Raw genomic sequence first — 26,053 nt, 5'->3', positions numbered from 1 at the left:
CAAGAAAAGAGGGCAGTGGCATATGCTTCTCGTCAACTGAAGGTGCATGAGAAGAATTACCCGACTCATGACTTGGAGCTAGCCGCCATAGTGTTTGCTCTTAAGTCTTGGAGGCATTATTTATACGGCTCTCAATTTCGAGTATTCAGCGACCACAAAAGTTTGAAGTAGTTGTTTGACCAAAAGGAGCTGAATATGAGGCAGCGTAGGTGGATGGAGTATTTGAAAGACTATGACTTCGAATTGCTCTACCATCCGGGCAAGGCAAATGTTGTAGCCGATGCTTTGAGTCGGAAGAAGATGCATATATCTTGTATGATGATAAAGGAGTTAGAGTTGATTGAGAAACTCCGAGATATGAACCTGGGGATGCAGTTTGGATCAAACTCGATACAGTGTAGCTTGCTAAGAGTTACTAATGAATTTTTGAATGAAATTTATGTGGCTCAAGGGCATGACTTGGAATTACAACAGTTTGTGGGGTGGTTAGGTACTGAAAAAGGGAAGGATTATTAGATGGGAGAGGACGACATTCTACGATTTAAAGGTAGAGTGTGTGTACCAGGAGGGCCTCATTTCAGGAGGCAGATACTGAAGGAGGGTCACCAAAGTCGTCTTAGCATACATCCAGGTATGACTAAGATGTATAAGGATTTGAAGGAGTCCTTTTGGTGGAATGGTATGAAGGCAGACGTAGCAGACTTTGTTGCTCAGTGTTTGGTATGTCAAAAGGCCAAAATTGAACATCAAAAGCCGGGAGGTACCCTGCAACCACTAGACGTGCCTCAGTGGAAGTGGGACAATATTTCTATGGATTTTGTGACACATCTTCCGCGGTCGACTAAGGGCCATGATTCAGTTTGGGTGATAGTAGACAGACTGACAAAATGTGCACATTTCCTGCCTATGAATTAGAAGTGGTCGATGGACAAGTTAGCAGAGTTGTATGTGCGAGAGGTGGTAAGATTGCATGGGGTACCCAAAAGTATAGTATCAGATCGGGACCCTAGATTCACCTCACAGTTTTGGCAATCGTTGCAGGCGGCCTTGGGAACACAGTCGAGGATGAGTTTAGCGTATCATCCTCAGACAGATGGGCAGTCTGAACGGACCATCCAATCTCTAGAAGACTTATTGAGATCTTGTGTGTTGGATCATATGGGAAACTGGAATGATGTGCTACCTTTGGTGGAGTTCACCTACAATAATAGTTACCATTCCAGTATTGGTGTGGCGCCCTATGAAGCATTGTATGGAAGAAGGTGTAGAACCCCATTGTGCTGGTATCAGGATCGTGAAACCTTTGTGCTTGGTCCTGAATTTCTGCAACAAACGACCAGTAAGGTCAAGTTTATCCAAGACTGGATGAGAGCAACTCAGAGTAGGCAAAAGTCTTATGCAGATAAGAGGAGACGACCACTTAAGTTTGATGAAGGAGACCATGTACTTCTTCGGGTGACGCCAACCATAGGTATCGGAAGGGTTCTTAAATCAAGGAAGTTGACTCCGAGGTTTATAGGGCCTTATTAGATTACACGGAGAATAGGTGCAGCGGCGTATGAAATCACTTTACCACCTCACCTATCCAACTTCCATAATGTGTTTCACGTCTTAGAGTTGAGGAAATACATTGCAAGTCTAGATCATGTTTTGGAGTCAGATGAGGTGCAAGTACGCGAGGATCTGACTATGCCAGTTGGACCAGTGCGCATATTGGATACTCAGGTCAGGCAACTAAGAGGTAAGGAGTTGAAGACGGTGAAGGTTCTTTGGGACGAGGAAACTCAAGAGATGACTTGGGAGATGGTGGACCTCATGAGGAAGTCTTATCCTCACCTCTTTGCTGGTAAGTTCTATTTTCGATGACGAAAACTTTTAAAGGTGGGGGAATTGTAAGACCCGTGAAAATTAATTAATTAAATAATTAATTAATTAATAAATGCGAGTAGAAATCGCCTTTATGGCATTAACTATTGTTTAATGTGACGTGGAAAAGTACCAGCTCAAGTGGTTGAGAGTACTTTGATTGTGTGAGAGGACTTGGGTTCGAGTCCTATGTATGCCAATTATGTGCAGTTGTTTTATTATTGATTTTAAAGATATGTATGAGTACCGCGTACACGATCATCACATGGCCACCACCATGTGCTTAAAACATACAAAATATACTGCATGGCCACAACCATATCAAGTATCTTTTCTCTTCCCACAGAATCTTACTTTATTTCCATCACATGGCCACCACCATGTGCACCGATGCACTTCATGGAAGTCACGTTACCTTCCCTCCACATGGCCACCACCATGCATAATAAGTACATCAGGAAACCTCGCTTGAGTTCTTCTCATGGCCACAACCATGTAAGCAACGTCCCAGGGCTACCAAACTTGTCAGCAACCACTGAGGAGGGCAATCCATCTGGACACATTCGTACTAGCCACAACCAGCACACTCACACCGGCACACTCGCCAACCCAAGCTAAAACTCAAGATTCCTCGTGTTCATCTGCTATCCCGAGCCACAACTCAAGGGAAGTCATTCCGGGCCACAACCCATAGAATGTCACGTGCTTAACCCCTATCCCGAGCCACAACTCAAGGATACGTTCCGAACCACAACCCATGGAACACCAGCAAGCTCACCATCTAGATATCTTAGAAGCCTTATAGATCACACATCACCATTCAATCTTCGATCAATCCAATACTGCAATTTATTGCTTCTAAACCTATCACCCATCCATCTCTAGGCTTAAACATCTAACTTTCGCCTAAGCATTCCAGTTCACCTCGCTTAGGCTAGGTTACCTCGCCTGAGCGAGCACCATACACAAAACCAACCACGAACCCTCGCTTAGGCGAGTCACACTCGCCTGGGCGAGATCACGTTTCGCCCAAAACTCACCTCTCTGGCTTGGGCTGCAAGTGAACTCCCATCAGAATGCTCTTCGAACTCTCGCTCAAGCGAGAGTCTCTCGCCTGAGCGAGATGCGATTTCGCCTAAGAAACAAACCTCGCCTACGCGAGTTACGCAACCAATGCACTCGAGACACCCACGGATTCTCTCTTGGGCGAGTCACCCTCGCCTAAGCGAGTTGGTCTGTCGCCCAAAACCCAAATCACCTCGCCTGAGCGAACTGCTCGAGCAGAGAGAGGTTTATGAGTCCCTGCATGTCTCGCTGAGGCGAGCCTAGCTTGCCTGAGCGAAAACTGCAGGTTCTGGCACTGATTCACGCATACCACATTGCACCAAAGACTCAAAACGCAACATAAACATACCAATTCACTCAACACAACTCAGATAGGCATATGAACATAATTGGACACGAAGTTATGCCCCAACAACCCAACTTTACATAATCACAGAATACCCCGAACACAACCCCCTTATATGCATGCATTAGGTCAATTTCAATGAAACAGTCCCCAAAACCCATAACCCCAAATTCCCTCATGTGCAGCACGAAATTCAGAGTACAAAACCTATCAGAATCACCAGCATACGATAGTTAAAACGCAAATTCAGGTTCAGCTCCCCTAACCTGAAAACCCCCGCTTAAAACTTGAATTTGAAGGATTCCTTTGATCACCAAGGACTGACCGTGCAACCACTTCCTTTTTCCCTCTCTACTTCACTCCTTTAGCCACCCCCTTCTGCTAAAGTCTCTATCAACTATTCATATTCAGCCACACAACCTTTTAGCAAAAAGAAGTTAAATTTGAGTCTACCCAGGTTCGAACCCACACCATGCCCAAAGTTAAGTCAACTCTAAACCATCAGGCCAACCCATATTTCTTGCTAACACATACACTTCAAGCATTATCTCATACTGAGTGTGGCCCAACATATTATTAAAACATTAACAACAAAATACACATAATTGGCATACATAGGACTCAAACCCAAGTCTTCTCAGACAATCAAAGTACTCTCAACCATTTGAGCTAGCACTTTTCCACGTCATACATAACATAAATTAATGTCATAAATGCACTAGCCTCCCGCATTTATTAATTATTTATTTATTTAATTAATTAAATTTTGCGGGTCTTACATTACCCCCACCTTTAAAATTTTTCGTCCTCGAAAAAGAGAACTTACCGACGAAAAGATGAGGATAAGTCCTCCTCATGAAATCCTCCATCTCCCACGTCATTTCCTGAGTTGCCTCATCCCAGAGCACCTTCACCGTCCTGATCTCCTTCCCTCTGAGCTGCTTCACTTGAGAATCCAAGATTCTCACTGGTCCAACTCCCATAGTCAGATCCTCACGCACCTGGACATATGAATGTGACATCTTTCTTCACTAACTCATTAAGTGGTGAAGCAAGACTAGAGAAATTAGGAATAAACCTTTTATAAAAAGCTTGCCAAACCATGGAAGCTCGTAATTTCTCCAACATCTTTAATGGTAGGCCATTCTTGGATAACCTTTATTTTCTTGGGGTCCACATGAACCCCGCTTTTATTGACCACCACAAAACCTAAAAAGACAACATTATCAAACAAAAAGTACACTTATCTATGTTACCAAACAAATGATTAACCCTATGAAGGGAGAGGACTGACCTAAATGATCATGCAGACTCTTACTATACACTAAAATATCATCAAAATAAACAACAACAAATTTACTTATATAATCCCTTAAGATGTGATTCATGAGTCACATGAAAGTGTTTGGTTCATTAGTAAGGCCAAAAGGCATCACTAACCATTCATACAATTCAAACTTGGTCTTGAAAGCAGTTTTCCATTAATCAACCTCTTTAGTTAGGTGATAACCACTTTTGAGATGAATCTTGGAAAATATAATGGAACCATGCAATTCATCCAATATATCATTTAGTCTAGGAATTGAGTGCCTACACTTTATTGTAATATTATTGATGGCTCTACAGTCACAACACATTCTCCACTTGCCATCTTTCTTAAGTACTAATAAAATAGGAAGAACATAAGGGCTAAGACTCTTTTGAATCCAACCCTAATCTAATAAGTCTTTTACTTGAGTCTCTATCTCCTTTGTTTCTTGGAGATTTGTCCTATAGGCTAGTCTATTTGTAAACTAGCCTCAGGCACAAAATCAATTTGATGCTCAATTCCCTTAAAGATGGAAGACCAATAGGACCTTTTTAGGATATTTGAAACCTTTTGTAACTCCTAGATCCACCAATTTTGGATCACTTGCCAAGTGGCATGTCACGCCTCCCTCATTTGCTCCATGTGCTAAATGTGCAAAGCAAGGAAAATGCTAGCTAGCTCTCAGCCTAGCCTATTGAAATTGCGCTTGGATGGATCCAATTTCAATGGTTAGGTGATTCATGATTAGCAACGTCAAAAAAATCCATACCCGTGGGTATCCACGGATAAAACCTGCAACAGGTAGGAAATGGATATTGTAAATGAATACTTGCGGGTAATAGGTACCGATATTTTTAATACTCGCATGTTAACGAGACAAATACAGGTATCATAGTATCCGTACTCGTGAATACCCGTACCCGCTATACTTTAATTTAAATTAAAAAAAATAAAAAAAACATGATGAATATTTTAACATATTGATTTTGAATGAGTTATTTTTTTTATCTATTAGATTTAAAAAAATCATTTATTTGTAAACTGTCATTCAACACTATTTAAATGAGTTATTTGGACTTTGTTTAAAATTTTTGAATATTATGTATTGTATTTTAGTTGAATTTATATTAAAATATGTTGTTAAATATTTATTTTTATATTTTTAAATACCCGCGGATACCCGTGGATATCCGTGGATATTATTAAAAAATTATGCGGGTACCCATATAACGGATACCCGACGGATATGGGTACGGGTACGAGACAAATATTTATCCAGTGGGTAGGGTATGTGGGAACTACTACTGTACCCTACCCGTCCCGTTGACATCCCTATTCATGATCCAAGCTACGTTTTATAGTTTTTACAATTTATTGAAAGCTTGGCCTAATACATAGCCCAATTTAAACTAGACTAATAGACTATTAGAAAGCTCATCAAATCTTGATATCCTCCTTGGCCATGATAAAAGCATTTGAAGCTCATTAAGTCCATGGTGCTTTTGAAGCTCCATGTCTTGTATTCTTTTAAGCATGATTAAAGTGACTAGGACTTTGATTTCACCTATGATTGGACCTAAGTCATCAAATGTGCTTCAATCTATTAGAGCAACCATAAAATGTATTTAGAACTCAACAAAATTAACTAAATCACGAAATCCTAGTGAAAACCAAAGAACTGAAAAATAGTGTTGAGGTGTTGTGAAACAGGTTCCATGAATGTGCAAGACATGAATGATTTGAGCTATGGAATGAATCAAAGCAGGAATTGGCAATGAAAATTAGTTCGAACATTTGGGAAAATAAAAGATGCTTCGCGAATGGCGGCAAGAGAAGCCTAAGAGTTATGTCTTCTCAAAATTAGGAAACCTCCAATCAGAACATGCCACTTGTCAAAAAAGGTAAGTGAAAAAACGTCTATCAAATATCATAAGAAAGTAATCACAACTATAAAAACCTCTCATTAACGAGGACAAAGAAATTAAATGCTTTTAAAGGACTGCCCAACAAAATATTGGATCGATCTAATGCTAAGAAAGGCCAACAATGTGCCAAGAATTGGTTGATCTAGTGCCTATAGAGTTGAAAAACCGAGTAAAACTCAATCATATGCTAACAACAACACATAAACTCGTTCATTAATAACTGGGTCTACTTGTAATAGTTATTAAATTTTAAGCTCGAGGATGATTCAGAACTCGACCACACGTCAATAGTGAAGTCGACCTACCTTGAAAACTTCTTGGCCAAATCTAATAAGAACATACACATTATGAAAACTAAATAATTATGAGTATAGATATTAAAATGTTAGTTTATATATATATATATATATATATTATAAAAATGAGAGGATTCTCTCATTTATGTCTATATTTCATAATTCTAATTTTATTCTTTATAATATAATTATTTATTAAAATTTTAAAAATTAACCGTGTTTCTCATAAAAATGTCTATATTCTCTTCTTTTTTTTTCCTATTTATTGATAATTATTTTCTCATGTTTTCTTTATTCATTTTACTTTATTTCTCATTTATTTTTTGACTTTATAATATTATGTACATTTAAAAAATTCATAAACACAAACGCTATCATATATATATATATATATATATATATATTATATTATATTATATATATATATTATATTATATTATATTATATTATATTATATTATATTATGTAAAGAAATTTTGATTTTTCACATTTCATAATTTTAATTTTATTTTTTATAATATAATTATTGGTTAAATTATTTTTTTTCTCTAAGGTGAAGGATGCAAATTTGGTGACAAGTGACATTTTGCTCATGGTGAATGGGAACTTGGTAAACCTTTTGCTCCCTCATTTGATGATCATCGACCTTTGGGACCTCCATCAGCTGGTCGAATGGCTGGTCGAATTGAGCCTCCTGCCTTGGCTGGTAGCTTTGGCGCCATTTCTACGGCCAAGATCAGTGTAGAAGTTTCTCTGGCAGGAGCTATGATTGGGAAGGGTGGTGTGAACTCAAAGCAGATCTGTCGCCAAACCTTAGAAACATTGAACTTGAGGGAACTTTCGAACAGATAAAGGAGGCAAGTAATATGGTAAAAGATTTACTTTTGACTATTTCAATGTCGGTGTTCCTAGTGCCCCTGCTCCACATGTGTGAGAATTTTGCAAAAGGGTCTTGCACTTTTGGAGATCGATGCCACTTTGCTCATGGAGCTATGATTTTGTTTTTCGAACTTGTATTAGCCAGGTCTATTATTATCATTAATGCAGTTGATGTTGTTGTGCATTGTTACTTAGTGGTTGGTACTCGCATTACTTTTCCTTTTATAGTTTTGCCGAACTAAGTTATTTTTCAAATCATCTTTTTTGTGGTTGCAAAAATGAGTATCTGTTCTTTTCCTTCACATGATAATTTCACGACATTAAATCTCGTGCTGGATGTAAGAAAATGCCATGTTTTTATTTCATTTATTTTGCTTTTAATCATAGGTTTGTTCTGTGTTCAAAATGTTTGAATGAGAAACTTATACAATGACGAAAAAAAAAACGCATTTGAACTGCTCGACATCTAACTGGGTGGAGTTTTAATTGAAGTGGATGCATTACTACTTCCCTTAGTGAATTACGAGATTTTGCAAATAGCTTTTAAGATAAAGTTACAGTTTGATTTTAATTTTCTAAGGATTTCTATATGAATGTGAACTCCAAAATGCTTACTCTTGTACAATAAAAAAGAGAAAATGAATTTTTTTTTTCTTGAGAAGGCAGGAAAAAATATATGAAAATAAAATATATGTCCTCAAAGATGGAAAGATTTGGGAGAGAAAAACGCAGGAGACACTCTTTATTACCAATTGTCTGTGCTTGGGCTGTCATTTTTACTCGCAGTTCGTGGGCCAGCCGTGATCGGTCCCATTTTTTTTACCCACGAAAGGCCCCCAACTCCAAAAGCCTCGCATGAGATGGAATGGGAGAGGGCTAGTGTGGTTAGTCCCCTTCTCTTCGTTCAAAACATTTTCTTATCTCCGCAAGATCTTCTCACTGAGTCCCTCAACACGAAACCATTACATTTCTTATTCTTCGGTGCTGGAGCTTGACAGCAGCACACATACCGGTTCCCGAGGTGGTACAAGCGTGGCGGCAGCGATAGCGTCGAGAGAGGTTAGCGTTCATTTCAACTACGTCAGAATTAGATAGATCTATTATGTGATATATGCCTTCTATTTATCATTGAGTTTGTGCAAACACAATCATTGCCGAATCGCTTTCTGGTCCTCTTTCACCAAAGATTAAAATTGATTTTTGCTGTTTTTTTAAAATTATGGTGAAATGAAATTAATGGAGATCGAAATTTCGTGTAGTTAAGACCAACATGATTCATCACATCAGCATTGATTGACAGCTGTTGAACTCACAGAATAATTGAGACAAATTATTAATGGCATTGATTATTCTCTGTATCCAGCAGCTTCATTATGCTTTGGTAAAGTGTGTACCAACTTCTTATGCTCCAAAGCTTGGCCTATTCCTCTTGGGTGATTCCGACCATTTGGATTGTTTTGAGACTATAAAACTATAATTTGCAAATAGCTTTTAAGATAATAAAGTTACAGTTTGATTTTAATTTTCTAAGGATTTCTATATGAATGTGAACTCCAAAATGCTTACTCTTGGACGCAAATTTAAATCAAAAGATTATATAAGTATGAAAATTTACATTTAAGACAAAGATGATCATGTAAACAATCATAAAATGGATTTAGAACAAGATAAAGATAATTAGATAATTAAAAAGAATAGAAAAAAATCGTAAAAGATGAAGGACTCATGTGATTTATGAAGTAACGTCACTTGGAACAGGTTTCAAGATATATAAATGATGATAATACAAGATAAGACTCAAACTAAAATATTTATTTTTTTTCTAACAATCCACTAGTGTAATAGTACTGTCCTTACCAAAATTTGGAACATGAATATTTTGGCCAAATTACAAATTTAAGTAGTGGCTTAAATTCTTCTAATAAATGGAAGCTAACTTTTTGTTATTCCAAAGGAGAAGATCACCTGCTATGTATAATAAAAAATTACATAGAAATATTTTAATGATTTAAAATATTAAAATTCAAATATTACAAAAGATACACAATTAAAGAATATTGTTTTAAATACAATAAAATTACGAATTTTAAAAGTTAAAATAGTAAAGTAAAGTAAAAATAAAGAGACTAAAATCGCATGAGAAATTAAAAGAGGTTTAATTCTACCCTATGCCTCCCTCTCTCATCAACCAACTGCTTCGTCGCTTGCGCCATCACTGTTTTCCGGTCCGTTCAGAGGTTAAACTTCCGTTAACTTTCTTTTTTCTTCTGTTGCATCAACCGTATTCAACCTTCCATATATGAATTTGGGGATTGTTATGTGCCAATAGCTGTAAATATACGAACATATGAAGAAGAGTGATTGTTTCCTATAAATCAATGTGTATTGGAAAAAGGGTTTGGAAGGATCCTTATGGGAGAGTTTGCAGTAGAGAAAGGTACCGTTAATGCCCAATGAGGGTGTGGGACTGAGAGAAAGACATATCTTACTCTTTTATTTTTCCAATTTGATGTTGTTGTGATATTTCTATGTAGTTTTATTGATGAGAACGTTTTATTTAAGCTTGAATTACTGGTACATTTGATATTTATATATATATATATATATATATATATATATATATATATATATATTGTAGAATAATTCGTGATTGGTCATACATATGGAATTGCTAGGTTTTCCCATTCAGATATCGTGTGTGGGATGTGAGTTCAGCTAAATTATTATTGGGGTCAAACATATCCTGACAGCTTCATGTAAGTTCCACCAAATTAGTATGTTAATTGGATGCAAGCTATGGCAGTTTAAGACAATGTATGCTGAAGATATCCTGACAAACTGGTGGAAATTGGAATTGAAATCAATCAGATTGGCAAGAAATCTTGGAAGTTGTTTAGAGTGATAGGATTAACATTAGATATTAAATATGAGTAAACTTAGGGCCCAGAGATGATGCAATTAAATTTTGTATTTGAAATTTTCTAGTGCTTTAGCTTTTGAAGTAGACAGTCAAGGATAAGATTGATTGGAGGAAGCTATTCTTTTTCCTCTCTGGTGTGGATGAAGAAACTAACTGCAAATTAAATAGTTTTCATAAACTTATTTCCCTTTACATTTTCATTTTTTATGCTCCGTTGAGTGAGAAATTTGAAGTAGCTGCAAGCACTTTTAAGTTGCGATCTTTGAGCTTATGTATTTGTTCTATGCTTTAGGTGTTGGATTCCTGTCTTAAGGCTTTCATGACTGTTATTTATGGTTATTCTAAATTCTTCATGTGATGTGCTCTGTCTCTTTCCATTCATATCTCGCTTTTTTTATCCAGTTTTTCTGTTAAGATGTTTGGGTTTTCTTTGTTTTAAGCTGTGGGATGATAGGATAACTGTGTAATAGCTGTAGTTTTGTAAACAATAACACTGTGCAGAGAACTCACGTGAATTTATTGGAGGATTTTTAGATAAGATAAGAAATGAAATGAAATATTAATTTAGAATTAGCAGTTAGTGTATTTAAGGACATTAGTGTCTTACTCAAGGTTCCATCAACAACCTTAAGGTCACTTTATGGGATATTGATTCTTTAGGAAGACGAATGGTAAGAAGCCAGACGGATGTGCGCATTCTATAATAAAAGCCATTACATACTTTTGTTGTGATTTGATTGTTGTTACTGGTGTATCTTATTCCTATTGTATGTTCTGAAGTTTGAGGAGTCATGTAAGTGATTTAAAAGCATCAATTAAGAAGACCTAAAATATTCCTTTGGATGCATTTGTTAAAAACACCAATTCAACTGAGAAATGTTAGAATAAGCATGGAATAGAATTTGAGCAAGCTCACACAAGGTTTGATGGTTAAGAATTTTTCCTATTCAAGGAATGACCGAGTAACTGGATGAAAAAAGGATATACAGAGAAAGGCCCTAGAAGGATCATGAAACATATCCTTTTATCTGGTCATGAAGCAAAATTAATAGAGTCAAGGAGTCCCAAACGGGTATCAAATTAAAAGAAATCCTTGTCATTTAAATTTTGATATAAGTTGAAATTCCATGAAAGCCAAAACAAATATTGGACACTGAAAATTCTGGGGAGGAAAATTTTGAGATTAAAGGTGATAAAGGCATGGAAAGGCACAATGTAAGGGGCAATTCCTTTTATTGTGTAAGTAAAGGGAGAAATTAGGATTTGTTGTGGTTTTGAAACACGAAGAACCAAAATCTTGAACTTTTTGACCTTCATCTTTACCAATATAAATCTTATGAGGCCTTTCAAAGTGGCTAAATTGTTGTATATTGCGATTATCCAGTTGGAGTTACCATTGTCACGTCTTGGACTGATGAATTGGTCATTGTGGCACTTGGGACAACTTGGTTAGTACCAAGTTAATGTTAATTTATTGCAGTAGTGGGACTAACCCAACTGTTTGATTCAAAATTTCATTCCGAAAAATGTTATTAGAGAAATTCCGAAATTAATAATTCAAAAATCAAATTTACAAGGGTCAAAAATGGTCATTTTTTGAAAATTGATGGGGTGAAGTTATTGCCATTACTTGTTTATTCTGAAAATTGGGCCGGTGTAACATATCCAAAACAGAAAGCCCGTACCATTAAACGCTGAAACTGAAACCACATTCTCTGCAGAAATCAAGAGTGAAGAAACGATAATGAGACCTGTTTCTCAGAAATGGGGCTACATTCGAATCATGGCCGGTACAATCCTTGGAGGCATCCTCGGATTCTACGTTATGCACCGTGTTGAATCTAACTACAAGGTTAGCATACCATCACTCTCTTCTTTCTTTCCAGTTGCTTCTTCTGCCTCTTCAATTTTATGGCTTTCTGAAGCTAACTAATGGAGGCTTGATAGAATATTTTGAAACCCTTTTCCCTTTTCTCTTTAAAGATTTTTTTCTTTTTCGTGTGTTTGATGTGGGTGTACTTGTGCTGTGTGCAGGAGAGAATGAACGAGAGGCTGAGAAACTATGAGGCTGAATTGAGGAGGAAGAAGGACGAGAGATTGAACGAGTTTGAGGAATCCTCCAAGTTTTGAAAAATTGTGGTTTTCTTTTCTTACTTTTTGATGTTCTCTTTTTCTTTTTATGTTTGATTTATGAGAATAATTGGAAAAATTCTATCTTTGTATACTAGAACATCTTTAACGATGTATAGTTTCTCCCTTTTCATATGCTGTTGAAAGGGCTTAAAAGCCTTACTATTAACCCAATTTCATAGAACTGAAACATGCAGCTTGCGTCAAACCTAAGAAAGAGATTTGTATAGTAGAAGATAATGCAGATAAATGTATTATGTTTGAATTTAATGGTGATTAATTTATGTTGGAATATGTTTGATCATATGGCAATATGTAGCATGATTCTAATTCAAATCAAACCAATCCCGTTTCAGTCCTTTGATGTCATTTTTCTTACATTACATGAATGCATTTGTTCAGGATCATTGTATAGTTGAAGGGCTTCAGTGGTTTGTTCATGTTTCCTCGGCATCAATTTAATAGACGCCCCTTTGCTTTGTTCATGTTTCATCTAATGCTTAATCAATACAACCTAGGAAAGAACCATTGTATTAAGAGTAAATATTATGTTAAAAATAAGTTTCATAGATATAACAGTCATACTTTCATTTATCCTTTATCATTTTAAGTAGTTACATTGATTAACACTGGTGGTACTCATCTCTTATTATCATGTGACATCAATTTGGAGTGACTTGTATCTCTACTGAATTTGCTGATACAATGCAGTTACAACACAATTTAATTGTCTTTCCGCTTATTTCACACCTTTTTTGTTAATGACTTAGAAGGCTTGAATAAATACTGTATCTTGTTTCATTCGCTGATAATTCAAGTTGCTAATGTTGAAAAAAGCTCAAGTATAGCTAAATGTTCAAGAGAACTTGAAATTTAGGAAAATTAAATGAAGTGAGATGTCACTCACTCTAAAAAACCTTTACTGAGTATTGATATTTGCTTTCGGTTGTAGATAAGATTATAGTCTTTGAAGGTAGTTCAATTTTTGCACACTGCATCAAAATGTTATGTTAAAATGATTATTAAATATTAAAAATAAGCCCGCAATGACCATATTGTTGTGGAAAAGAAACATCTTTCACACGCCCATACAATTTAGTTGGACACATAATAATTTGGACTCTTATTGTTTTGTCCACGAAATCACTTCAAAAGGTATCTCTTCCCTAACAATTTGTGGTTTTAAAAAATTATGACTACTTTAAGGTACATATCGAGAAAATTGTATATTATGATTCCAGCGAAGGGTAGTTAACAAATGCTCTAAATTAAAGAATATAAAAAAAAATATTTTGTACGTTAATTAAAAAGGTTTAATAACTATTGTATTTTTGATTGTGAAAACAAAGGACAATGGATAAAATTTAAGAAAATGGAAGATATATCAATTTACGTCTACTTTAGACTCATTTTCATAAGTGTTACCAAACTAATGATGATAGCAATTTATTTGCGTTAATATGGTTGGAAAGAATTTGTTCAATGTTTTGAAATGTAAGCCAACAAGCGTCGTTATCCAGAGGTATATAAAGTTTGTTGGAATATAAACTCTTTGAGAGAATAAATTAGACAATAAAAGACTATTATGTCTTTCAAATTCATACCTCTTGGGTGATTCCGAGCATTGGATTATTTTGAGACAATATAAAACTAGAATTTGAACAGTTTTTTGAACTAGGAATATGGTTCTCTTTTCTCAGCCTAGGTAATTGAAGTGGATGCATTACTACTTCCCTTAGTGAATTACGAGATTTTGCAAATAGCTTTTAAGATAAAGTTACAGTTTGATTTTAATTTTCTAAGGATTTCTATATGAATGTGAACTCCAAAATGCTTACTCTTGTACAATAAAAAAGAGAAAATGAATTTTTTTTTCTTGAGAAGGCAGGAAAAAATATATGAAAATAAAATATATGTCCTCAAAGATGGAAAGATTTGGGAGAGAAAAACGCAGGAGACACTCTTTATTACCAATTGTCTGTGCTTGGGCTGTCATTTTACTCGCAGTTCGTGGGCCAGCCGTGATCGGTCCCATTTTTTTTACCCACGAAAGGCCCCCAACTCCAAAAGCCTCGCATGAGATGGAATGGGAGAGGCTAGTGTGGTTAGTCCCCTTCTCTTCGTTCAAAACATTTTCTTATCTCCGCAAGATCTTCTCACTGAGTCCCTCAACACGAAACCATTACATTTCTTATTCTTCGGTGCTGGAGCTTGACAGCAGCACACATACCGGTTCCCGAGGTGGTACAAGCGTGAAAATTTACATTTAAGACAAAGATGATTATGTAACAATCATAAAATGGATTTGGAACAGGATAAAGATGATTAGACAATTAAAAAGAATAGAAAAAGTAAAAGATGAAGAAGGCTCATGTGATTTATGCAGTAACATCACTTGGAAGATGATTCAAGATTTGTAAGTGATGATGATGATGCAATGTAAGACTCAAACCAAAATATTTATTTTTCCCTAACAACCCACTAGTAAAATAGTAATCTTTTTATCGAAATTTGGAACATGAACATTTGAACAGATGGTAAAATCTAAATGGTGATTTAAAATATAAAATTAAAATATTAAAAAGATACACAACTAAAGAATATTGTTTAAAAATAATAAATTACGAATTTTAAAAGTTAAAATAGTAAAGTAAAGTAAAAATAAAGAGACTAAAATCGCATGAGAAATTAAAAGAGGTTTGATTCTATCCTATGCCTCCATCTCTGATCAACCAACTGCTTCGCCCCTTGCGCCGTCACTGTGCCGCTGCATCACTGTTTTTCGGTCCGTTCAGAGGTTAAACTTCCGTAACTTTCGATTGTTTCTTTTGTTGCATCACCGTATTCAACCTTCCATATATAAAATTGGGGATTGTTATGTGCCAATAGCTAGCTGTAAATATACGAACATATGAAGAGTGATTGTTCCTATGAATCAATGTGTGTATTGGAAAATGGGTTTGGAAGATCCTTATGGGAGAGTCTGCAGTAGAGAAAGGCACCCTTAATTCCCAATGATGTGTTGTGTATGTAGTTTATTGATGAGAACGTTTTATTTAAGCTTGAATTACTGTCAATTATATATATATATATATATATATATATATATATATATATTTTTTTTTCTTTTTTTCTTTTGACCTAGAATAATTTTCTAGTGCTTTAGCTTTTGAAGTAGACAATCAAGGATAAGATTGATTGGAGGAAGCTTTTGTTTCCCTCTCTGGTGTGGATGAAGAAACAAACTGTAAATTAAATCGTTTTCGTAAACTTATTTCCCTTTACATTTTCAATTTTTATGCCCCGTTGAGTTAGAAATTTGAAGTAGCTGCAAGCACTTTTAAGTTTCGATCTTTGAATTTACGTATTGTTCTATGTTTAAGATGTTGGATTCCTGTCCTAAGGCTTTCATGACTGTTATTTATTGTTATTCTAAATCCTTCATGTGGTGTGGTCTGTCTCTTTTCATTCATATCTCGCTTTTTTTATCCAGTTGTTCTGTTAAGATGTTTGGGTTCTCTTTGTTTTAAGCTGTGGATGATAGGATCACTATGAAATAGCAGTAGTTTTGTAAAAAGTAGCACTGTGCAGAGCACTTACGTGAATTTATTGGAGAAATGAAATGAATATTAATTTAGAATTAGAAGTTAATTTAATTAAGGACATTAGTGTCTTTCTCAAGGTTTCATCAACAACCTTAAGGTTACTTTAAGCTATATTGATTCTTTAGGAAGACCAATGGTAAGAAGCCAGATGGAAGAATGGGATGTGTGCATATTATAATAAAAGCCTTTACATTCTTTGTAGTGATTGTTGTTACTGGTGCATCTTATTCCTATTGTATGTTGTGCTGAAGTTGAGGAGTCATATAAGTGATTTAAAAGCATTAATTAGGAAGACCTAAAATATTCCTTTGGATGCATTGTTAAAAACACCAATTCAACTGAGAAATGTTAGAATAGCCATGGAATAGAATCTGAGCAAGCTCACACAAGGTTTGATGGTTAAGACTTTTTCCTATTCAAGGAATGACTGAGTAACTGAAAGAAAAAGGGATATACAGAGAAAGGCCCTAGAAGGACCATGGAACTATATCCTTTTATCTGGTCATGAAGAAAAATAAATAGAGTCTAGGAGTCCCAAAAGGGTATCAAATTAAAAGAAATCCTTGTCATTTAAATTTTGAAATAAGTTGAAAATCCATGAAAACCAAAACAAATATTGGAGACTGAAAATTGTGAGCAGGAGAATTTTGAGATTATAGGTGATAAAGGCATGGAAAGGCACAATGTAAAGGGCAATTCCTTTTATTGAGTCGTTAAGCCTCCTTCAGTGTAAGCAAGTATTTAAAGGCAGCATGCATAGCCTTGAGGGAAAAATTTTCAATTACTATATTGAGAGTCTCAAAAACAGTTGTGGCATAATTCTTATTTGGATCTAAAACATACTTAAGATTATCTGGTGTCACCCCATGCCACACTCTGGCATTCTCTACTTTTTATGCTGCATATTAGTTTTGTAAACAATTTTATCAGTTGTAGTATATACATCAGCACTGCTAATTTTGATTTTGTGAATTTAGATTTCTTGAGTTGTGTAACTAAATAACTACTTAATTTGTTATAATTTAATCAAAGCAACAATCTGTCATATTTTAACTGAAACTTTGATTTAACATATTTTAGTTGCTAATGAATAGAATCTAGATTACTATGCTATTTATTATGTATAGTGTACTTCAAGTAGAGAAACTGATGGGGATGACATGGAGGTATTCCTGTGCCTGCAGATGATTGATTTCTTTAAATAATAAGTTTCATTGTTTTATGAGATTAGCCTGTACTCATTATAGTTTCTTGTCTGCTTATTAAATGTAAATACGTTTAATGATCACATGACAGTGGAACTGTATGGCCAACTTTTTTCTGATGATCTGATCTTGCCTCAACTGATTCATTCTGGTGTTTGGTATTTGTTACTACAAGCGCACCAGTCGTAATTGAACTGTTTCACAGATTTTGAAAATTTCCAATGTTATAATTTATCCCAGGTTGTGTCTCTGCCACATAGAAAACACCATGAATTTTGCAGCATCATTTTGCAGAAGATTGAATGTCAAGGAACTTGTGACAAATGTTCCTGTGTATAGAAGCACCAGTGGTATAGCCTCATTATCCTATATTGGCTACTGTATGATGTCTTTCTAAAGTAGGCTAGACTAATGATTTTTGACCCATTATTGTAGATGTGTCTGGAGAAGGTTGAGTATGGTGTTCAGGCGTTGGGCTTCCAAAAAGACTGCTGGTTCTAGAAAGAATGGACGGGATTCAAAACCCAAGAACCTTGGAGTGAAGAAATTTGGTGGGGAGGTATTTGTTTTACACTTTTGAGTTCTAATTATTGCCATGCAGGTAGAGGAAGTGTGAACTGAATCTGGATGTTCTGAACATGGTTCATTGACTTCTTCATTCATGATGTAACTCTTCTCTTATTATGCAGAGGGTGATACCTGGAAATATCATTGTTCGACAACGTGGTACTCGTTTCATCCAGGAAACTATGTGGGACTTGGGAAAGATCATACTCTGTTTGCATTGAAAGAGGGATTGGTGAAGTTTGAACGGAACAAGCTGACTGGTCGCAAATGGGTGCATGTTGAGCCTAAAGAAGGCCATGTTCTCCACCCTTTGTATGCAAATGCATCTGTTTCAAAAGTAAAGGTTGCTGTGTAAGTCTCACCAACTTCAGCCATGATAGAAATTTTTTATCCGCTCATAGAATTCAACTTACCTTCTTTAGCTTATGTGAACACCTAGATGTTGTCACTCTGCCCCAATTTTTTACCTTTAATTGAAAAATGGGTTTGTGGCTGGTACATACTCTTCTATTAGAATTATTTAAAAGAATGACTCTAGAAGGAAACATGGTTTGGTACTTAAACATGCTTCGGAGTTGCTCTTTTTTGTTGTTGTTTAACTATGTCCGATTATTAAGTACAATATTAGCTAGCATAGCAACATTTACTTTGGTTTCATAATGGTATAAGTAAGACTTTGAGGGCCAAAGTAATTTGTTAGCGCACCAAAGAAAGGTGTTTGCACAGTATTTAATGTAAGCATATGTTCTTGTAACTTTTTGCTGTTGTGGATGATATTACATAAGCTATATTAACAATAAAATATTTCTTATGAGGTGAGTAATGTATAATAATAAGATTCAATTGTTGAATTTAAACTATCCTATTTTTGTTAAATAGTGGGTTCTTTCATGAACAACAGTAAAATAGTCATTAATTTTAACAGAAAATCACATCTACAAATTACAACTGGAGTTCAACAGTAAAATAACCTTTGAATTGAAAAAAAATCTCAATACATCTTATGAAATTTTTATTCATCATCCATTTTTAAGGCATATCATCAATTAACTTCATCTATAACGGATTGTCTAGAGGGAAACAAAGAAATGTCAAGAAAAGAAAACTCAACACAAAAATCCAATTCTTGTCACTACCATGCAAGAAAGACAAAATTCTGAAGTGTAGTTTTAGAATATATGTCCCGTGTTAAGAATGATTATAAGAACGTGAAGGAGAAGGAAAACATTATTTTGACACTCATGTAGCAAGTAACATCCTGTTGACAACTGTGATATGACATCAGCTGGTGTTATGTAAAAGGGCAAAAAAGTGAAAAATAAAAAGAGCAAAAAACATAAAAGGGCAAAATTGTTTACTGTGAATGAAAATTGGAAATCTGAAATGAACAAGGGGAAAGGGGAGGGAGCGTGAAAGATCTAATCGTGGTTGTTCTAAATGTCGTCGGTGGCATCGTTATAGGTGTTTGGAGGAAAGCAGGAGAAGTCCAAAATGAAGTGAGAGTTGTTGAAGTGGTGTTTTAAGGCATGTGTTTGTGTGGTCGATGGTGAGCATCATTGCAATAGGTTGTCTCCTAGTGTCATTTGTAGGCTACCTTTGGAGTCACGGGTGGTGAGTGAATGTGAGTGTGTAAATCTGAATTTGGTGGAGGAAATATAGTTGTAGAACACTCCAAAACCGATTTGTTTGACATTGATAAACCTTATTGTGGCCTAATATTATGCAAAATATTTCCTCGATGATACAAGATAGTGTAAAACCAAAGTAATCCAAGGAAAGACCAGAATTTTGAGTGAATGTGAGTGTGTAAATCTGAATTTGGTGGAGGAAATATACAGTACTAACTTTACTAACAATGCAATGAAGATGATTAATGAAGTTATTACTAACCATGCAAATAACATAAAAAATGCGTGTGAAACTATGAACAAAGTGTTCTTCATTTTGAATTAGACATTCTAATGAAAGGAATGATCATTTGAATGCTTAGAATGCATGAATAGATGATATGGAAGATATCTTAAGTTTTGGAATGAAATGACACGGTGCAAAAAAGTGAATTTAGAAAGTGTTTGATCAAATGCCTATATGAAACCCTAATCTATCACAGGTGTTTGTGAGAATGCTTAAATGAACTAAGGTATGATTTTTACAATGCGAATGCCATGAACGTGCTTCAATCTATTAGAGCAACTAGAAAATTTATTTAGAACTCAATAAAATGAACTAAAACACAAAATCATGGTGAAAACAAAAGAATTGAAAATTGGTGCAGAGGTGCTGATGTAGGTTCTTTTAGGTTTTGTGAAATATGATGTTTGATTTGACGATGACGGACTCACAATTCAATGTCGGATTCGAGTTTTAATTAGAAGAAAATCTTCGTGAAGCCTCCAATCATCGATCTATCGTGGAAGATCAATGAGTCTCGCGGCGGAAATTGATTCTTAGTGGAAGCGGCATGGTTCTCTCTCGATGGAAACGACGTTTCCTCCGTTCAACACCTTGCGACACTCAACGCTCACGCTCTCACTGTTTGGGGCAACCCGACGAGGTAAAAACCTCATCTAAGGTTAGGGTTACTATGACAAAAAGGGGAAAAACTCCACACTCTTATTCATCAAAACTGAAAATTATAGTTTGGTGGCCTGCCTTTTATAGGAAGAAGAAGGCAGGCATGATAAAGATAAATGGAACTGAAAACGGGAAAAGGAAAAACCTTAACGGCTAGGTAACCTTGTACAAACTTTGTACAAGGGTTTAAGAATTCTAGGAGGTGTGGGCATTCGTCATGGGAGGAGGAAGAGCCTGAACCAAATGGCTACCTAAAGGGTTTGATGGTGAAGAACCCTAACTTTTGCCATAGACCTGTTTCTGAAGAATATGGAAGCCCTTCCACCCTCATATACGCAAAATAGATCACATGCCTTCATCAAAATGTAATCGGATGTTTCCAATTAGAGCCAATAGATGATGGTTTGTTGATTTGGTGTTTGGAGAAGACTAATTAGGCTGCTGGAAGAACCATTATGCAAGCCCAAAAGATGTTGCTCACTTATGATGCATAAGAGACGCTGATGCTGGCCAAATGGAGGCAAGGTATTTGGCCTGCTGGAGGACATTGGGTCTCCCAAACACGTGAAAATGATAATAAACTTTGAGGCTCATTAAATTGGGCCTACTCCCAATGGATAAATATTTGTTAAAGTGGCATACACATTAAAATGCCTAAACATTAGGTTGATAGCAAAATAAAGTCAATAATAATGGCCTAAAAGTACAAGGCCCAAAACATTTATTTAATTATTTAAAAAAATAATGAAAATGAGCTTAAACATTGGCCCAAGCTATAAGGACTTTGGGTGATTTCTATCATCCTCGTCCTCTTGAAGAGGATCTGTCCTTAGATCAAGAATGTTTCTCATAGCCTATAGCTTAGGACGCTTTGTTGCCTCCCGAATCAATTTTTTTTTCAATAAGCATCAAAGAGGGTTAAAATCAACTTAATTTCCCATGAGAAAAGCTTCTAAAAAGTTCCCTAGACGACCTTGTATTATGAAAAATATTTCCATTAAAGTCTAAGAGGTCCTTATAGTGATATCTACTAACTTAATTGTAATCTAGGTAACATTAACTCAAAGTGTTGCTAGGAAATATTGGAAGAGTTTAAAATATAGAAGAATAGAGGTGTAATTGAAAAATTTTCAAAAGAGAAATTTAAAATTGAAAAGGAAGGTCTAATATAAAGAAAAAAGTTTAAGGAAATCGAGACTCCCTTTATCATTCTTGTCTTTGTTCAGGGGTGAATTGGAGGTACTGTTATTAGCCCTTCCTCCTTAAGTAAGATTTCCTCTCTTTCTCTTCTCTCATTATCTTCTTTTTCTCTTCCAACTCTTTTCTTTCTCTTCACAAGCTCTTCTTCTCTCCTCAATCTCCTTTTCTTTTTGTATTTCTTCTCCTTTTCTGTCTCATCTTGTTCTCTTTGTTTGTCCTCTCTTTCAGCTAATTTATTAATTTCCTTTTCATTTGCTCTTAATTTTTCTACCCACACTTGTTCTCTTTCTCAATCCTCTTTCTCCCTCAAGAGCATTTTCTCAATCAAGAGCCCTTCAAGTTTTTCTTTAAACTCATACCCTTTTAGAAAGTTCATTTTTATGTTTAATGGATGATTTTCCTATGTAATGAATTTTCTAATCTCACACATTTGCTCTTGGGATATTCTAAATGAAGCAAGAACAAAATTATGTCTCATGCATGTTCTTAAACCACTACAATCCTCAATTGGGGGTTTTCTTGCTCTATCCACTATATATTGCTAATCTTCCCACCACTCTCTAACATGTCCTACTAACCTAGAAATGCACAAACTAAAAATGTAATATTTACTACTTCTAGAAAAGAAAGGATGCAACTCTTCAATTTTCCTCTCCCAAGCCAAATATGATAATGCACTTATGTCCTCACCAAAGAAAGGAATGTCACTCTCCAATCTATGATGCATCTCATTCTCCAAATGGCTACCTAAATGAAAACTACTATAAAAATCATATTTCTTTTTCAAGGAATTTGCTCAAAACAATTTTCGAAAGATTTTGGGGTGAAATTTCTAAAAAGAAATGAAAGTGAAAGCTTTCTATAGATATTCCAGCAAAGGGTGATGAGTCACTTGGATAGGCTCAGGAACTAGGCCTTTCCTAGCTAGATTCCATTGTCCACTTTCACAAAGACTTCTCAATAAAAATTTCAAAACGAAGCTTGAGTGTGTGAAAATTGTTTTCATTGTGAGTTAAAGTCCTAATGACCCAACAAAGGTCAACTAGGTGAAAATCTTCGTAAGGCCTCCAATCATCGATCTATCGGTGAAAATCGATGATTCTCACGGCGAAAGACTCTATTCTCAATGGAAGCGACGTTGTTCTCTCTTGGTGGAAACGAGGTTTCCTCCATTTAACACCTCATGACACTCAACGCTCAAGCTCTCACCATTTCAAGATAACCTGACGATGTAAAAACCTCATATATGGTTAGGGTTGAGCTATGACGAGGGGAAACTCCACGCTCTCATTCATCAAAAGCTAAAAATTACAATTTGGTGGGCTCCCTTTTATAAGAAGTCAACCATGACAAAGATAAACGAAAGTGAAAATAGGAAAAAGTAAAACCCTAACGACTTGGTAACCTTGTACAAGGGTTTAAGGATTCTAGAAGGTGTGGACATTGCTCGTAAAAGGGTGAAAAGCCTGAACCAAATGGCTACCTAAAGGGTTTAAGAGGTGAAGAACCCTTACTGTTGCCATAGACCCATTTCTGGAGAATGAGGAAGCCCTTCCATCCTCACATACGCAAAATAGATCACATGCCTTCATCAAAACATAATTGGGTTATTTCCAATTAAAGCCAACAAATGATGGTTTGTTGATTTGGTGTTTGGGGATGCACGTGTGACACTGAAGCTTTTTGGAGAAGACTAATTGGGCTGTTGGAAGAACCATGATGCAGGCACAAAAGATGTTGCTTGCTTATTATGCATAAGAGACATTGTTGCTGGCAAAATGGAGGCAAGATATTTGGCCTATTGGAGGACATTGGGTCTTGGCCCAAATAGGTGATATTGATAATGAAATTTGAGGCTGATTGAATTGGGCAGTAGGCCCAATGGATGAATAATTGTTAAAGTGGCCCACAAATGGTCCATGAAGGAGAGCTTGACATGTGTTAGTCTCACCCTCATGAAAAACGCATCACTCATGTGTTGCCATGTGAAAAGGTGCTATATGAAACGTCTCTCCACTAGGACAATGACACATAGCCACTACCTTTATAAGAGAACTCTCCATTAAGGGTTTACCATGTGGCATGTGGGACGACTTTCGCTAAGCTATGCTTTATTAACTTAATTAATCACCCCAAGAGTTGCTTAAACTAGTGCACATGATGCTCCATACTTAAGCAAGATTATTTTAAACCCTACACTACTTGACCCTTCATACAAGGCTTAAAAAGAAACCTACACTACTTGACCCTTAATATAAGGTCTAAATATTCCTAATTATTAAAGATACTCCATTATGGCCCAAAAGAAGAGAGCTTTGCATCACCTTGGATAGATGCCTCTAGCACTTCTTAAAAGTGCTTGGCCATGGCTAGAGGTTTGCCATCAAGAAAACACGTCACTCTTAGGTGAAGACTAAAAGGCCAACTTTTTCTTAGAGATGAGTGATGAATGTTGTCACTTGATTGCTCAAGATAAGGCCAAAGATAGAACTCCACTCCTTGGAGGAGAGCTCACAGTAATATGGTTGAAACAATATATTATTTTACTTAAGTTGATCAACTAATGCACATGTCTTAGAGAACCCCTTAAATAGAGAGTTTAGGAACCTCTATGCAAAAAGAAAAAGTACAAAAAGGGTGTTATAGCAATTACAAAACCCTAATTCTAGAAGCTAGAAGGTAGGCTAACATAAATCAACAAATGGAATGAAATGAGCACTCCAAAGATGATTCTCAGCCAAGAGAAGGGAGGCGCAAGGACCACATGTACCACCATGGTACAAGTTACTTTATGTTTTATGCCTTTTCTCTCTCATCACATTTCCATGTGGTCCAATGATGCTTTGCCATGTGGGAACACTTTAATTTGTCTCCATTTGTGGCCATCTTACCCTAATCTGTCTCCATTTGTGGCCATCTCATCACATGACAAATAATTCAACATGTTGACTTGAGCCAAGTCAAATCTAATCAACCTTAGTTAAGGTCAACAAGTCAACTAAGGTTGATCTAACTAAGCCAAGTTTAGGGAAATCAACATAATGAAATACTAAATAAAGACAAGGAAGAAGGATAAAAGTCTCTCCTCTAGTCATGCTTCTTTTAATCCTTCTTAGGAGAGCTTTCATTGCTTCTTGTGTTGTCAAGCCTTCATAAGGTGCTATGAAATAACTTTTATGAATGTGCAAAACATGATTGATTTAAGCTATGGAATGAATCAAAACAGGAATTGGTTATGCAAATCAGTTCGAATAAAACATAAATAGAACATGGAAACTTAAACGAAATCAAACAAATACATAGAATGTAAAAATAAAAAAATGAAGCAGCATCCTTAAACTAACAAAATTAACGAATGTAACGAGAATAACTACCAAATCGTAAATTTGTGATTTCTAAGTCTAAATCGAAAATCAACTGTTCAAATATGTTAAATGAAGTGAAAGAAACTTGTAGGAAGTACAAATATTGAATTCAAACACTCAACACGCAAATTGAAATTGAAAATAAAAATAAACAAATTGAAATCAAAAATCAAAATAAATGATCAACAAAAAGTGACAAAAACCAGAATCTCAATGATTGAATTAATTATATCAGAACATTTGATCGAGGCATACTGTGCAATCACTATGTCGAGGAGATGGACGCTTTGTGCTAAGAGAACTCGAAGCTTAGAAGGAAGCTCGAGACTGAAGTAGTCAATGTTAAAAGGAAAGATAAAGTCCAAACGATCTTAAAGCGTCGCTGTATACCGGCACACCCCGCGAAAGTAAAGAAGTAAGCAAGTACAATCCCACCCCTCAGACAATGGCCACAACCACTAATATAGCAACTAGACCAAAGCGCTAAGACACTTCATAGATGGCATCACAGAGACTCCGCTTCCTAAATAGTGGGAAGCCTTCAGTATGTACCGATACGATGGAAGCACTGATCCTAATTAACACATCTCTATCTATGTCACCCAAGTGAGCCTCTACTCGACCAATGACAGTCATGTGCAAGGCCTTCCCTACAACCCTTAAAGGCCCCCTATTAGACAAAAGAAAGGCGAAACATTGAAAGCCTTCATTGAGAGATTTAGCAAGGTAGCACTGAAGATAAAAAATTTAAACCCTGAAGTTATCCTGCAGTACATGATGGTGGCATTAAAAGTAGGCCCC

At 35.9% G+C, this 26,053-nt stretch overlaps 1 protein-coding gene and 1 pseudogene across 1 annotated transcript; both read left to right on the top strand.

Moving 5' to 3' along the window:
* Nucleotides 1-924: 924 nt before the first annotated feature.
* LOC114194790 lies at nt 925-12,736 on the top strand. The gene is made up of 6 exons (XM_028085204.1): nt 925-1,471; nt 1,616-1,764; nt 11,741-11,845; nt 11,991-12,054; nt 12,328-12,458; nt 12,641-12,736. Exons 1-6 carry the CDS (start codon nt 925-927, stop codon nt 12,734-12,736), a joined length of 1,092 nt encoding a protein of 363 aa, XP_027941005.1.
* A 5,053-nt stretch (nt 12,737-17,789) lies between these two features.
* LOC114193250 lies at nt 17,790-18,468 on the top strand (annotated as a pseudogene).
* The last annotated feature ends 7,585 nt before the right edge of the window (nt 18,469-26,053 follow it).

This window comes from Vigna unguiculata, chromosome 8 (genome assembly GCF_004118075.2).
Source record: "Vigna unguiculata cultivar IT97K-499-35 chromosome 8, ASM411807v1, whole genome shotgun sequence".
Classification (NCBI taxonomy): domain Eukaryota; kingdom Viridiplantae; phylum Streptophyta; class Magnoliopsida; order Fabales; family Fabaceae; genus Vigna; species Vigna unguiculata.
The sequence above is the reverse complement of the archived record's forward strand: the minus strand, read 5'-3'. Positions and strand labels throughout refer to the sequence as shown.

Coding starts and splice junctions, on each gene's coding strand:
- LOC114194790 (XM_028085204.1), top strand. CDS start 925: ATGGACAAGTTAGCAGAGTTGTATGTGCGAGAGGTGGTAAGATTGCAT. Junction 11,846..11,990: donor GGGGCAATTCCTTTTATTGT/GTAAGTAAAGGG, acceptor GCGATTATCCAG/TTGGAGTTACCATTGTCACG. Junction 12,459..12,640: donor GTGTTGAATCTAACTACAAG/GTTAGCATACCA, acceptor TGCTGTGTGCAG/GAGAGAATGAACGAGAGGCT.